We start from the raw sequence: 16,052 nt of genomic DNA on the forward strand, positions 1-16,052 counted from the left end.
AAGACCCTCTGAACCGGACCGAACCAGACCACAGCAGCACTATATGTAATGAGGCATGAGCGAAAGATTAGAGTAGCGAACAAGAGGCGCGGCACCAATCCTCTTGCTTCCGTGCCGTGATCATCGTTTCGTTGCTGCACAGTTCATGCTGCTCAATCTTATTTTCTTCTAAGACGCTCACACAACAAAACAACTCCACTAGAACTACTTAAGCCACCATCAATGACAAGCCCATAATGGCTCTGGTTGCAGACCCTACACTCGAAGTGATGCCAGACTTCGCCGGTGTTTTATACAACAGCATCCGTGAAGACCTCGCCGCCGCAACAAACCAGACCAAAGAACAAGTCGCAGCACGACTAGAAAGAGCATGGAGAGATGGGAACAATGTGAGAGTAGCCGAATGGAACCAACACCACGATGAAGAAGCCCAAGCAGCAGCAGACGCAGAAAGAGCACGAGCTGCACAGGAGGAAGCGGAACGTATGCAACACGAGACCGAAGCAGAGAAGGAACGTTTGGAAGCAGAGAAGAAGAAGCCAAAAATGAATGGATTCGACGAAGCATCATCCGTAGGAGACTTCCTGAATCCTCATCCCATGCAATACGCGATACAGAAGCTCACTAATTTCGAGTACATAGAACTATGGTACTTCTCCCCAGATGGATGCAAAGATGCCCTCAGGTCCTCACGCTCCATAGCCGAGAATGACCTGAGCATCGTGAGGGTAGACGACCAGCTTGCTCTGCGACCATCCTCGGCTTTCAAAGCATCCAAAGCTGTGATCGCAGACCATGAGCTACCTTTCTCAATTTTCCTATGGGCGAAGAACTTATTTCTAGTCCAAATCAGCAAAGCAAAGTGGCCCCAGTCACACATCGATGCGCTCTCACTGTTCTTTTGGCACCTCGAGAACCACTCAATTTGGAACAACAGCGACATCGGAGATTTAGTCATACTAACATACACATCGCGAGTACGCCAAGACTGGCACGATCGCCTCAAGTGGGACGAAGGTTTCAACATAGGCAACATCAATGAAAACCTGCTTCGAACCATCAATGAGGAACTGTGGGACAAGGTCCGCTCTCGAACCTGGAACAACGTACGTACTCAATTCCAAACCCACAACGAACACATACTAAATAAACCTTTTCCATCCAAATTGCATATCCCTCAACAAAATCATAAACCACTACTGATCACAACCATATCCCCATGATGACACTCCCATGGATGCCTGTAACCAACTACATGGATGCCTGCGATGACCTTTCCCGCGGATGCCCACATTAATAACTCACGCGGATGCCTGTGCCTACGTCTGCACGGATGCCCACACACGCCCTGTGGATGCCCACAACCATAACGTGGACGATCGCCCTCCGCCATTCCAACCTACAGAGTTCGAGCAGAGACCCACCAGCGAGCCAATACCGTAAATCCAGCTATCGTGACATGCACGACAGTACCCATGACCTCTCAAACCGAAACTCACGTTCACGTTCACCACCTTGGGGCATGGAGAACCAGAAGGAGAAGAAGATAGCGTCGCCTGACAAGAACCGCAATCGCCAACAATGCCGGAGGGGTTTTTCTTGGGGCGCAGGCTCACGTGGCCTATCTGCCTGCGCCCTCTGCCTCGGCCGTTTCTCACACGACATTCGACGCTGCAAGTCTCGTTCCCTATGGGATGGAGCCAACACCCACTGCCGCCGAGCAGAAGACGGGCGCCTCATCAACCCCCAAGGCATACCCATCTGCTACAAGTGGCAACGCCCAGGAAGCTGCCAAGATCAAAACCATGGGTCTTCACACAAATGCTCTGGATGCGGAAGCAAGGAGCACAGGGCTCAGACATGCCCTCGAGGCGAGAAGGCTTGAGAGCCGCATGCCCTACAAACCCGAAGCATGGCACCGCCTACTGGCAGAAGCGAACCTCCTCCGCAGATACCCATCCATCTCGGAGGGACTCACATATGGTTTCTCTGGGGGGATACCCCCAATCACACATACATACTCACCTCCCAATAGCAACACCATATCCAAGCACGGGGATGTCTTTCAGAACATCATTGAAAACAAAATGGTGAAAGGACATTTTATTGGACCATTCACAGTGCGAGAGCTCAAGCTCGCCATCGGCAATTTTCAGACAGCCCCGCTATTGCTCGTCCCAAAGCCCGGCAAACCCGGTAGATTTCGACTTGTACAAAACCTATCATATCCCATTAATCCGCAACCTCCCATCAGCTCCATTAATTCCAGGGTCGACTCTAACCTTTTCCCCTGTACATACGGGACTTTCCCAACCATCTGTAAAACGATATGGCACCTCCCACCCGGTTCACAAGGCGCCATACGCGACATCGCGGAGGCATACAGGACAATCCCATTGCACCATTCACAATGGCCAGGACTGGCGATACGACTCGACGAGGTCACATTCGCAGTCGATACCTCCTTTTGTTTCGGATTCAGCCCATCAGCCGGAATATACGGTAACATCGCTGACACAGGCACAGACATATTCAGATCCAAAGGAATCGGACCCCTGTCGAAATGGGTCGACAACCACCTATTTTTTGGCATCAAGAAAATATACATGGAAGAATATAATAGACAACGCCGAAGATGGGCTGACAAGATCACGGAGAATGGAGGAGTTATCACAGAAGGGGGATGCAAGTGGTACAAAGGAGAGACCTTACCAGATGGGTCAATGGAGGAATTCGACGAAGACGCTCGTTTCCCCATCCAAGACCTATCAGCGCGGACGCCACGAACCATTGAAGACGCGCAGTTCACATACTGCATGGCAGACATTGACGACGCCTCATCCACCATGGGCATCATATGGGAGTTGTCGAAAGACAAACTCTTTAGCAATGAGCCCCCATACAATGGCTTGGATTGGGACATCGCCGGGAAGACAGTGGCTCTATCCGAAGGGAAACACATCAAGTACCTTGAAGCGGTCAAAGCATGGCAAATGAGCAGAACCCACACGCTCCAAGAAGTCCAGAAACTTTACGGCAGACTCCTACATGCGTGCCTCATCAAACTGGCAGGTCACACATACCTCATGACCCTGGAAAGGATGCTGGGTATTTTCGGAGACTGCCCACACATGGCTAGGACCCCACCACGAAGCACAGCAAGCGACATTAGATGGTGGGAAAAGGTTCTTGACTCCTCCCATGTCGTCTCCCCAATCCCAGGTCCCTGCATCATCTGGGATTTTCTTGCCTACTCAGACGCTAGCTCTGGCCACGGTGCTGGCATCTTCATCAACGGAAGATGGCACACATGGAAACTCTCACCAGATTGGAAGAAAGACGGCCAGGACATTGGGTGGGCAGAAAGCGTCGGTTTTGAACTCCTCATGTGGACCATCATGAGTGTGTGCCCCCCGGAACTTACTTCAAAGTCTACAGCGACAACCGCAGCATCGTCGAAGGATGGTGGAAGGGATGCAGCAAAAGCCAAGCCTGCAACGAAGTCTTCAAGCAGATTCATCGGATTGTTGCCAGTACCAAATGCCGGGTTCTTACTAGGTACATACCAAGCAAAGAGAACCCTGCAGACAGCCCATCTTGCGGAGTATACCCCCCGCATCTGAACGGCTCCCTCCCATCCCAATCCCTCCAGAACTCCTCCCCTTCCTCACAGAAGCTCCCCCCCATCCAGTTCATCGCGCAAACAACTCACCCGCGAATCCTAACGCACGCACCCCCACAGTGAGCTACACCTCCAACGAACCGTTTCACCCAATGGGTGAGAAACACGGAGAGCAAGAGCTTGAACAGAGAGCACGCGTCAACCGCACATTCAAAGCAAGAGGAACAGAACTCTTCCAAGCGTCGGAAATCTAGTAAGTACCACGACGCGAAGCATGAGCAACTAACCTCATGGCAAACTCAGCCTATAGTCCCAGCCTGACCCCCATACCATCCCACCTGCGCCCACACTGTCCGGCGAAAGATAGACTCCATCTTTGGCACCCAATGACAGCACGCTCCACGAACGACACCCAAGGAAAGATCCTACCGTTATCAGCCGAAGACGTCCAGCGCATCCGCGACGTCATGGTCCACGCATATTCAGAGAGCACCCGCGTGACCTACGGGTCGGGCCTACTTGTATTTCACGTATTCTGCGACAGCAAGTCCATCCCTGAAGAACAAAGAGCACCGGCAAGCAACATGCTAATCGAAACTTTCATATCATGCATGGTAGGCAACTACTCTGGGAAAACAGTCTCTAACTACGTCAACGGGGTCCACGCCTGGCACATAGTGCACGGCGCAACCTGGTCACTCAACAACATTGAGATCGAAGCAATGTTGAAGGCAGCAGTATCACTCACACCCCCATCTGCAAAATGTGACAAATGTGAACCCTATATGATAGACCTCATCATTGCCATCCGCGAGAAGCTCAAACTCGAAGAGCCGCTAGATGCGGCAGTATTTGCATGCCTCACAACCATTTTCTATGCGACGGCCAGGGTAGGTGAATTCACCGTCCCACGTCTCAACGCCTTCGATCCAAACTTGCACATCAAGCTCGAAGACGTCCAAGACACGCGAGATCGGCAGAACCTCGCCACCAAGAACTTCCACTTACCACGAATGAAGTCGGCACCAGAAGGAGAAGACGTGCATTGGGCAAAGCAAGCAGGTCTATCCGACCCCAAAGAAGTGTTTTTGAATCACCTGAGAATCAATGACCCCCCTCCAAAATTCGCGCTCTTCGCATACAGCCACAAGAATAACACCCATCGCCCGCTAACCAAAACAAAGTTCCTGGGAAGGTTAGCAGCAGTGACGAAAGCTGCAGGCCATGAACCATTACAAGGGCACGGAATTCACATAGGTTCAATGCTGGAATACCTCCTGCAGAACGTTCCTTTCAACGTAGTCAAGGTCAAAGGTCATTGGGCAAGCGACGCATTTCTCATATACTTACGAAGACATGCGCAAATCATGGCGCCATACATGCAAGCTGTCCCCTCTCTGCATGACCAATTCCTCAGGTACACCATACCTCCAGTCTGCTAATACCCAGACCCAGTCAAGACAACGCCTCGTGAGTAATCCGTCCATCTCCTAAAAATTGGGAATCTGAGTTTCGCTGGATGCGTCGCCAATCTCCTAACACTTGGGAATTGCAGCTCAACTCTTGATTAGTCTAGGTCATCCCTCAGGGCCGGAAAACGCTGCATGCTTTCGCCCGAAAACCCCCATCGTCCCCGACACACATAGTTGATGTCAGCATAGTCAGTAGAAAACAGAACAATGCAGCTTCTGTTATCATCCCGCTGTAGGGATTCATTTCTGGCTGGGCTTGCAGAGACTGTTTTTACCTTAGTGTTATGTTTGCACTTTTGTAGCTTACATAATCAAGTTATCTTTTCACCAGTTACCAGTATGAGTCTGTCTGAGTCTTGAGCAGTTTTTATGACATTTCCTCTCCACTGAGCCTTGAGCCTGGTCCAGAAACCCTTTAAGTCGAATAGCAGCTAGGTTCTGCAAGACCCAACATTGTTCAGACTCACCATCTGAATTGTTGTACCTTCAACTGGAGCCCACCGCGAGGGGAACAGTCAGCAAGATCTAGTTCTGCGCATCTTCGCGTCTAGCATCATTTAGCACATATAGGTCAATCTCTTTGCATTTTCACAAGCTAACCATCCTTAGTCACGCATTCTCGCGCCTCGCGCGCACGCCTTTCTTGCGCTTCAATGCCTTATAGAATGCCCATCCGTGGCACGACAAACGCGCCCAAGTTTGATGGCACTACAGACAACCTCGCCGAGTTCATTGACGCATATGAGCAGCTCGCTGATGAAGCAGGACTCCAAGGACTCGACCGCATCAAAGGTATTATTCGCTACCTTGAACGCGATGATTGAGAACTATGGGGAGGCATGCCTGAAGCAGCAGTAAGCGATTACGACGCCTTCTTAGACGAGGTGAAGGTAATATATCCAGGATGGGATGGCAAGAGACGCTATGCACTCGCGGACTTACGCGCCATCGCGCGAGAATACGCTAACAAACCAATGCCCTCTTGCACTGAACTAAGCAATTACTTGCGCGCATTCAGGAAGGTTATGCAGCCACTTATGGATGAAGACCGTATTGGAAAGGCCGAACGCGACCGCTTATTCATGGAAGGAATCCCTAGAGATGCTCAGCCACAAATTTGCTTGCGCCTTATGATCAAGTTCCCCGACCACTATCCACACAACCCATATCCGTTCATGGACGTCTTTGCAGCTGCACAATTCCTATTACCTGCGCGCGCTTTTCCCGCGCCAAGCGCGCCAGTTAACGCGCCTGTAGTAGTGCCATTTGCGAACTTAGTCACAGCGACTGCGCCAGCGCAAGCACCGGTGCAAGCCATGGTAACTAAGCGCAAAGATCAATACTACGCGAGCCGCGCAACGCAGGATACGTCCACTAGCGCTAGTGTGACAGCCGGACTCTTCTATCGCGCATCCTCAGATGTTGTACTTGACAAAAGGCCACCAGTTCCTATCCTTGCGCCTCGCGCGCACGATTTTCCCACGCCTTCGCGCGATTCACGCTCGCCTGAACCACCAACTGCGCCAGCACACAAAGCTATACCAGACTGCATCGCTTTAGATCACGAACTCGAGCGCGCGCCCGCGAAGCGCAACCAGAAGCGCACTGCAGGCGCCTCTTTGCCCCCATCATCATCTCTTTCTTCACCTGTTTTGCATGCTGACAATTCTTATTTGCTGCCCACGTCAGCATCAATCGCATCGCCTTTAGTCAGGGATGACTCTAAACATCTATTGCACACCAATGCACCACTCAAACCACGCTCGCCTATCGCAATCGCATCGCCTTTAGTCAGGGATGACTCTAAATATCTATTGCACAATAACGCGCCCATTGTGGAAGTTATTACGCCATCGCTTGAAACACGCTCGCCTATCGCTATTGCATCGCTTAAGGAAGAAATCTTGCCAATTGCCCCATCACCGTCACCGCTATCACCATTCACATCGCCAGAGGTCAGGGATGACCCTAAACATCTATTGCACCTTAGCGCGCCTATAGAGGAGCCTTCTACCGCATCAGAGGCTCAAGTAACACCTCGCGCCAACCAGAGTTTGTCTCTGGTAATTCCATCTGTCACTAACGATCATGCGCATGTCGTGCTTTTTGCTTCCAGAGACCATTGCTTGCCAGTAAAACATCCGTGCATCATGCTGCCCAATCACCAAGCAGAGCATGTCTCAGGCGACCATGGGATGACTCAGGCGCACCATATTGCGCCTGAGAACGCGCAATGCGTGCGCCTAGAGGCATTGTATAGTTTCCCTCATCTCATTTCGCGTTTTTTGTCCCTTTCATGTTTAAAGCTCTTAAGGAGCTATATGAGAATTCCAAACACTTTAATTTCATCTTCGCACCAACCCTTGTTCACGCGCCATGATCGCGCGCATCGCGCGGTAATTCCCACGCCTCGCGCATTCATAATTTTAGCAGAGTTTTCACACTATCGCATTTCTATTGTTTCTCCCCTTTTAAATCACATTTCTGTTATTCAACTCAAAATATATTCCAATCAGCCATCCAGGCGCGACTTAGGCGCGCGCCGGACACATACATATGCGCCTAACTCCCCCATCATCATCTTCAACTTCGCACTTTCCACATTTATTCGCATTCTTCATGTTTTTGCTTACCATGTCAATTTCGTTCCTGCACACCCTGACATGCACTATTCTCTTTCACCTATGCGCCTATTGCGCCTTGATAAACCACCCTTACAGCCCATTCGCGCAACATTTGCGCCTAATTCCAAACTATATATGTCTCTCACTAACACATTTGCAGAGAAATGGCCGTTCCTTGCGTGTTCGGCCAATATAATCGAATTCACGCGAAATCGCCCCAAGGCGCGCACATCGCGCGCATCCTATCAGCTTGTAGAGCACCTCTACACCCCTTGCAGCGCCTCCCATTGGCACGCCTTCAACCTGCAGCGCGTTGTGCAGGAATTCATTCTGCCAGTTACTAGCCCGCCTCGGAGTCGCAATTAAAAAGGCTTGATGAAGAGGAACCAAGCACCCCAAGCGCGCCAGCCTTGCGCCTTCTGACCCTCGCCTATGCCACATACACCACGTGCTTCGAGCGCTTCAGCTGCACACCAAAGAAAAACACATACCATTGCTGTTTCATAGGATACCGTTTGTTTCACCCTGGGTTTCGTCCAGTGCTCTTTCATTTTTATTTTCTCTCATTATAACACTGTCCAAAGGACTAATCATACACTGATATATATATGCATATAGGAATCGCCTAGAAGAACATAGAAGAAAAACAACAAAAACAACCTTAGATTGTGCCCGCCTAGCTCAATAGGATATTATTTTCTCTTCACACGCATGACGCGGCACCATGCTCTTTTTACCTTAGAACGCGCACATATGCGCGCGCACTTTCCCGCACCCATGCGCCTCACGTGCGCGTGCGCTTCCCGCGCCTTGCTCATAGGAAGGTGTAGATGTCGACAGCTGCACGAAGAAGACAAGTCGGATAGGACATCCGCAAAAGTTTACTGTTTTCTCTTCATATTTTTGCATAAAGTTTTACTCATGCTGTTCAAACCTTTAGCACCTAATATTTAGCGCACCTAGCAGGACTTGGTTTGGACATGGATTGGATCGCTCTTGGACCGCGCCACTTCACATCATGCTCACGCACGCATATTGGACTCAGAGATCATTGTGCAACAGCCCCTTGCGCCCCCACAGAATGCAGCGCATGTTCTCGCGCCTTGTGCGCGCGCACTTTCCCACGCTTCACACCATATGCGCGCACCTCGCCCACGCTTCACACACCACAGCCATATCACTCTCGCATCATCGCCTCACACCCATGGTGCATTATTCACACCAGAGTTACCCTTGCAATTCGCCATGCTATGCTGCATTCCCACGCCTCGAGCGCATATGCGCGCGCACTTTCCCGCACCTTCGCGCCTCACGCGCACCTGCGCATTCCCGCGCTTCGTGCATACCATGTGATACATTCCTACGCGTGCGCATTCATCGCCCAACAACCCAAGGATCGTACATGCATCATACTCGCATACTATCACTCGAGATCCTCACCACACATGCGCTGAGTGGGGACACTCAGAATTTAAGTCCCTGGGAGATGTAGAGACTCATGCCTCTCATTGTGCAATATGGCAGTTTTCACTGGGGAGTACATGGCACGAACTTGTAGCATCACTCTGTGTGCTACCCGCAGCTATCTCTATATGAGGCGCAGCTTTCCCGCGCAACGCGCGCCATGCGCGCGTACCTTTCCCGCGCTTCACGATGTATATGCGCGCGCGCTTTCCCGCGCTTGAGCGCCCTATAGCGCCAGCCATCCAGAAGCATCCATCCACTGTCCACCAAGTTCCCTAGTGCATATATTTCCATTTCTCACATTTGCATATCGTTCCATCTTTCTTTTTATCATGGACCCTTACTTACATATATCTTTACATACCTTACTCGGTAGCGCTTCGGCTCCGCATGACAGCGCTTAGGCGCCATACTTAAGCGCCAACAGTACATACTTACTACGCACTTACTCTCCCACCAGAACGACAGAGGACTTACTGGTTACTACCCACTATTCACCTAGCAGAACATAGTAGAAATCTATTTGTTTACACCTCACATCTCCCTTCTCTTGTCTTACATCATATCATCACTTAAGCAAACTCACTCTTACTCTCTCTCGTATCTGTATACACGCGCACGCTTTCCCACGCTTCGCGCCATACACGCGCGCATTCCCGCGCCTTGCGTGCACCTGCGCTTTCTCGCGCTTCGCATTGGCCAACCAGTAGCGCTTTCAGCACATACCTCTAGATCCTTGCTGCACTCGCTTCCCCTTTAGGGTCGAACGCACTTGTTGTCTCAAGTATAGCAGACTAGGCAACGCATGACCTTACAACAATTATAGATACAGTCAGGAGGATTGTTCGTGCCTCGCTGTATCGTTGAACCTTCAGCGCTTTGAGTAGCAACGTGGCGTACTCAATCTGCTGAAATCAGCTACAACTATAAACTCAAACCTTCAGGTATGAGTCCATGATGAACACGCAAAAACACGAAAGCGGGGGAACTGAGTGGAAATGAGTCCTGCAATCGAAGATGTGAGCAATAGACCAATAAGACAACAGGGAGCAGACCATGCAACAAAAAATCAAGAGTCTGTCTACCTCCTGCGTGTTTGCTTCCTTGCACGTTTTGCTGGCCATTGAGCTTCCTCGCCTTCTGAATCCTCGATGGGCGTGTTGCACCTGGAAGTGAGAGAAAATAAGCCATCCATGCAAGAAAATACGGTCCAAAGTGCCACCCGCAAGCGTTTGCGCCATTGTGGAAGTGGTGAATGGTGGTGGCTGGGAGTGCGCAAAGACGCAGGTGACGTGGCGGGCACTTGTTGTGGTGCCGCGGTTGATGGTCTCAATACCAAGCGACATCAAGAAGTAGGAGGGCATGAAAGATGGGGCGTGGCATGAGACAACAGGTGGGAGAGTGTTAGCACAAGAGAACGGGCACAAGAGGACAGGTACAAGAGAGCAAGCATGAGAAAATGGGCGCAAGATAGCGAGCACAAGCGAAAGAGTTAGAGCGCGCATCAAATTAATTGAAGATGAAGAAGTCACTCGCCTGACACCTCAAACTCAGTGGTTTTGGTTGCCTTGGTCTTTGTCGGCACGTTGATTTTAGGGGTGGAGGCGGTGGTTTCACGGGAGTGGGACGATGGGCTTGCGGGAGGAATTGCACAACGAGACGTGTGGTCTGATTCATCAGTTTAAACAGTGCATATCATGACTTACCTTGTCAATGGGCCTCTGCATTTGATGGAAACAAGTAAATCTTGAAGCTTGAGAATCCCTGAGGCCGAAGTGGATCATCAAAGGAAGGTGTCAAAGCACACTTCAACAATGTGGCAAGCTTCTTTTGGTTCGCGGTTCGGGACGGTTCGGGACCGGTCCAAACCAAAGTTAAACCATTCGCCCAATGCCAGAACCGAGAACCGTACTATGGTCCGGTTCTGGCTGACACCTGGACCGTGGACCGAACCACAGGAGAACCGGACCAAAAGTCCAGTTCGAACCATGGTTCAGGACCGGACCACAGCAGCACTAGTTACATAATAGAGTCCCAAACTCTCGTTAAAAACTGTCAACATAATACCATTTACTCCCTCTCTTACTCGGTTTTCGCGTTATCTCTCTCGTTTCCGCTACTCTACCCTGTCAGGTGCAACACCACTCCCTTCAGCGTCTGTCTTTGCATAATCGTTTCGGCTTAGCTACACCGAGGACCCTTAGCGTTTCACAATATAAAATAGCCCATGTACAATCCTTGATCTAGGCAATCATATCCAGTCTCGAAGTCTCGTTCTCGCACTCATTAATATCACTATAACTATTGTCTAAGCGTCTCAAAATCATCACATTCCCTATAGTCTAACTGCCGCTGATAGCTATCTAATTCTTTAGCACTCATATATCCTCCAGCGGTCTCCACACCCTGTCGCACTCGCAAGTCGTATGCCGACTTACAGTCTCTCATAGACTCGTACCAGTCGAGCACTCAAAATGGCTGACACAAAAGCCTCAGATTATCTGAGTGAGTCAGATAATGTTCTGCCCGAGGAACGAATGATGTCACAAGGATGAATACACTAGCCAGGAACCATCAACATATCCGGACACTGATCGACACGACTCAGATTCGATAATGGCATATGTATGATCCGAAGGTTAGTGTCCTACTGTATTAACAACTCACATCCCTTAGAAAATAACCAAAAGACGGCACCCAGACATCTCATTCGGTGATCTCGACTCCATCATTTCCTCCCCCAAAGAATCAGCCTCTTATCAAAGCCATGAACTTACTGGCATTTGTCTGTTGGCGCAGATGATCAGGAAGAAATCTTCGAAGATGAAGAAGATACATGGCTCAATGAGATGCTAGCGGGTAGGTGACCAGCGGAGGATCGGCCTTGGCATTGAAGCAGACGCAAACCTTCATGCACCAATTGTTACCAAGGCCTTGTCTGATGAACATATGGACAGTCCTATCAATGGCCTGGGTAGCACTCAAGACGATCCTACGGAGGATGATGCTGACTTAGAAGGCATGGACACCGAGTGGGACGAATTTTGGTAGGTGACTATAGCTGTAGCGCTCGAAATTTTCGATTTTTTGGTCACGTGATAGTTAATAACATGTTAATAACCCTACGCAAGCACTTGATTATTAACAGGCTAATTGGCCTCACTTTGGTAGGTAGAAACCGAGATGAGCCAGAGATATGTGTATACGTGTGGATTAAGCCAGGGTCGGGAGTATCATGAGGGTGGGTGTTAGAAACTAAAGAAGCTAGTGCGACGACGGACAGGTGAGATATAGTCACATAAAGAAGAAGTCATGAACATACCTAGCGCGACGACGGACAGGTGAGAAGAGGCAAAGACCTCCTAAGTGTCCGTCTGCGCTAGGAAACGAAAAGAATCTCCGCTCGGAACAGAGATTGCTCAGCATATGCATCATGCCAAGAGCACCCGGAGCGCGTGCCACATAGGCAAAGGGACAGACCCTGGGTTGGCCCGCACGTGCCAAAACGACCCGAAAGTATCAACCAATTAGACTTGTGTAAAGGAAAAATTAAACTCGACTAATTGGCCTCACTTTGCCTCGCAGAAGCACAGGCTGTAAGGTTTAGCCAGCAAAAGGATCTTTCCGGACGCGAGTCCGAAAAAATCCGATGAATACTCTGTGTAGGCTAGAGACAAAGCGCGAGACCAAGACTGTAGGTAGAAACCGAGATGAGCCAGAGATATGTGTATACGTGTGGATTAAGCCGTAGTGTGTGTTATGAGGGAGGGAAGGAGGGATTTAAAAATGAAAGAAGGAAAAAAAAGATTAATCATAGACATAACAGTGAGAGAAAGGAGACGACGTATCAATGACGAGATATAAATACAATTACGAAGGGATGATCGCGAACGGATCACGATCATTGTGTGCAGACCGACCATGAAAAATGAGAGCATGCAGTAGAGTAGGATTCTTGCGAATATACACTCGAAAGGAATCCGACGACCATCTTCCAAGAGCTTGCACTTCCATAGCAGGTACCCCAGCTGCTGCAAGGGAAGTAGCTCCCCCGGCTCGCATGGAATGACCGGCAATAGAAGGAGGAAAAAAGTGTCGTAGTCTTGCGATAAACCATGACCTGGTGGGTACCGCACCATTTTCACGCAACCAGAGAGTTGAGTGAAAGGGGAAGAGCCTATCGCGAGATTTTAGATATGTGAGGAAAGCATTGTGTGGATCAGGATGAATGTGGGATTGCTGAATGACAATGGTGCCCCCTTCAAATTGCGGATCAACCTTATGCGTGGGAAGTATGAAGGAGTGTTTAGTTGCATCGGAGGTGACGGAGGTGCGCAACGATAACTTCCGCTGAAGTTGGAGAGAGCTGTTGTCTGGCCATACTAATTCACCTAGACGCAGCAAACCATGAAAACCGTCAAGAAGTAGAGCTACAAAGAGCTTATCATCATGAGATGGATCATGTAAATCATCAACAACACGAGCGAGATCAGCTTGCGTCAACGGCAGCTTTCGATTAACGGGCACGCCGTAGCGACGTTTGGCACCACGGAGAGTTCGAGCAACCAGACGTGAACGACGAACTGAGCGTATGTCGGGGAAATACTCTTCCAGTAGACTGCAAATCCCAGAAAGATAATTGTCCACTGAACGAGGGTTTACATGTGTCGCCATGAAGGTGACATAAAAAGACAGTGTGTCTGGAGTAGGCTCGATAGGAAAATGATGAAGGTCGCAGAAGGTTAGATAGGAGTTGAGTGCTGAAGTATATGCATGATTAGTAGAACGTTCCAGGGCCATTCCCAAATTGATTGAGCGCTCGTGAGTGAGACGCTCTATAGACCAAGCCTCCCGGATGGGTTGCTTGGTCTTTCGGGGCCTTGGTATCATTTTTTTGTTGCCCCCAGCACATTCCGAGGGGGTTCAAAAGGTAGAATTCGTAGGTCCGGGACGCAATCCAAAGCCTCCCGTCTATGGTTCCGTGATAAATGATCAGCTACAATATTCCTATCTCCAGACACGTGAAAGACTCGAAAATCGATAGAAGTGGCAAGTATGAGGTCAACAACGAATCTAAGAAGATGATTATATCCAATACCCGCAGAAAGGGAGTTGAATATGGCCACAGTATCAAGACTGTCCGTAAAGATGGCCAGCCGATGTTCGGAAGGAAGACGTGAGAGAGCATCGTGAATTGCCGAGGCAACGCACAAAGCCTCATGGTAAAAGATATCGGAGGTTTGATGTGACGGAAGGGCACCCTGAAAACCAAGCTTCAAAGAAGGATACCAGAAACCTAAGCCGACGCCTGAAGCATCACAGTATACACGCAGAACATTACGTGCACATGCAACATCAGATAAGTTCCATGACACCGACTTTAGCAGGTAGACTCCATTCGAACGTTCCAGATGTTCTGCTGCCCATAAGACTTCGTCGACAATACTCCGATTGAGCCAAACTAGAGCTTTAGTTTGACTTTTACCTTCCATTTTGCAATACAATGCAGCGAGACCAGGTCTCAAAAGCGGAGCCACATTAAGGGCCCAGTTTAGTGATCCCGCAATATGCTCACACTCCCGTAATGTTCATCTATGGCGATGACGAGCAAAGGTCCGGAGTTCAGAGACCAAGCGAGCTTTTGAATCTTGACAAAGCGTTACCCTCATTAGTTGAGGATCAACATCAAAACCGATGACCGCCAAAGGAGACCCAAAAATTTGTTTTCGTTCTTCGTGTGGAATTCCTAATTCGTCCCAGAGTTGAAGAAGTTTGACCATGTCAGATGGCAAATCTTTCTGGTACTTTTTATAATAGGAACGATCTTGAAGCTTGGCAAAGGAGAACAAGTCGTCCACATAGATGTAAGCGAGAATGAGGCGCACAAAGACTGCTAGCCATATGACTAGAGACATGAAAGCATGGAAGATTCGTTGAGAGGCTCTTCCACCAAAGACATTAGATCGGTCAACATGTCGTCTTCCTTCAAGGGAGATGATTTGCTTGACCTGCCATAGAGGATGCATTGGCATATGTCGATAAGCTTCGGAGACATCTGCCTTCCAGATTACTAGAGGTCCGTCCCCCTCCAGAGCTCTGAATTGGCGTAATGCATTCCCCAAATGCTGAACATTATCCAACGTTACCCCAGCTATATCTTCCTTGGCAATCATTGAGTTAAGCGAGAAGTTGCCTGCACTGTGATTCGTGACGAGTCGGAATTTTCCTCCATCCTTCGGGACTGCGTGAATCAGCATGGAATACATTCCAGGAAATAAGGTCGGACCAAAATCCGGGGAATATCGTCCAACACGAACTTCTTTTGCGATTTGCTCACGAAGAAAGACCCGTTCCGTTTCAGCAGCTGGAAGAGGAATGGGTTCTTCCCATGTTGTAGGATAATCTCCATAATGAGTATCGGCCCATGGCCAGAAACCTTCATGGAGCCCCGTGCAAACAGACAGGTAGAAAGAAGGATTAGGATGATTCGCGGCCTCCAACATGGATTGGAAAACATCAACATTGATAGGTGTAGAAACTTGAAACAAATCGGGATGAGACGAAATAGTATTGATTGCTTCGACATTAGAGAATTCAGATAGCGGTGGTCTTGGTAAGGGTGCAGCTGTTTCAGTCCAGACTGCAGTAGGGCTAAGAATAGAGGATTTCGAAGACCAGATGAAGTGACGCCGAAAACGCTGACCGGCCGCTATGGACTCATTTACTCCCTTTTGCCAATGGGCATTCGCCCCGTCTGTGGGACCCCCTGCAGCTTCCTCGATCGCAAACATGGAAGTAAAGGCATTCTTTGGCCTCCTTGTCACATTCTCCCCGATTCCACTTATGACATGGTTCTCCCCTTCCTTTCGA

The 16,052-nt window shown here is 49.5% G+C and overlaps 2 protein-coding genes across 2 annotated transcripts; both read left to right on the forward strand.

Annotated features, from left to right (window-relative positions):
- Positions 1 to 236: 236 nt before the first annotated feature.
- On the forward strand, positions 237 to 1,223 carry F5147DRAFT_582938 (uncharacterized protein; the record flags this gene model as incomplete). The annotated part of the gene is made up of 1 exon (XM_041431690.1): positions 237 to 1,223. The coding sequence occupies one exon, from the start codon at positions 237 to 239 to the stop codon at positions 1,221 to 1,223; it is 987 nt and encodes a 328-aa protein (XP_041288966.1).
- Positions 1,224 to 11,656: 10,433 nt separating this feature from the next.
- On the forward strand, positions 11,657 to 12,233 carry F5147DRAFT_777563 (uncharacterized protein; the record flags this gene model as incomplete). Its single annotated transcript, XM_041442001.1, has 2 exons — positions 11,657 to 11,687; positions 12,046 to 12,233. The coding sequence occupies 2 exons, from the start codon at positions 11,657 to 11,659 to the stop codon at positions 12,231 to 12,233; spliced, it is 219 nt and encodes a 72-aa protein (XP_041288967.1).
- Between the last annotated feature and the right edge of the window lie 3,819 nt (positions 12,234 to 16,052).

Source organism: Suillus discolor, assembly GCF_016758755.1.
Source record: "Suillus discolor strain FC423 chromosome Unknown F5147scaffold_60, whole genome shotgun sequence".
Lineage (NCBI taxonomy): Eukaryota > Fungi > Basidiomycota > Agaricomycetes > Boletales > Suillaceae > Suillus > Suillus discolor.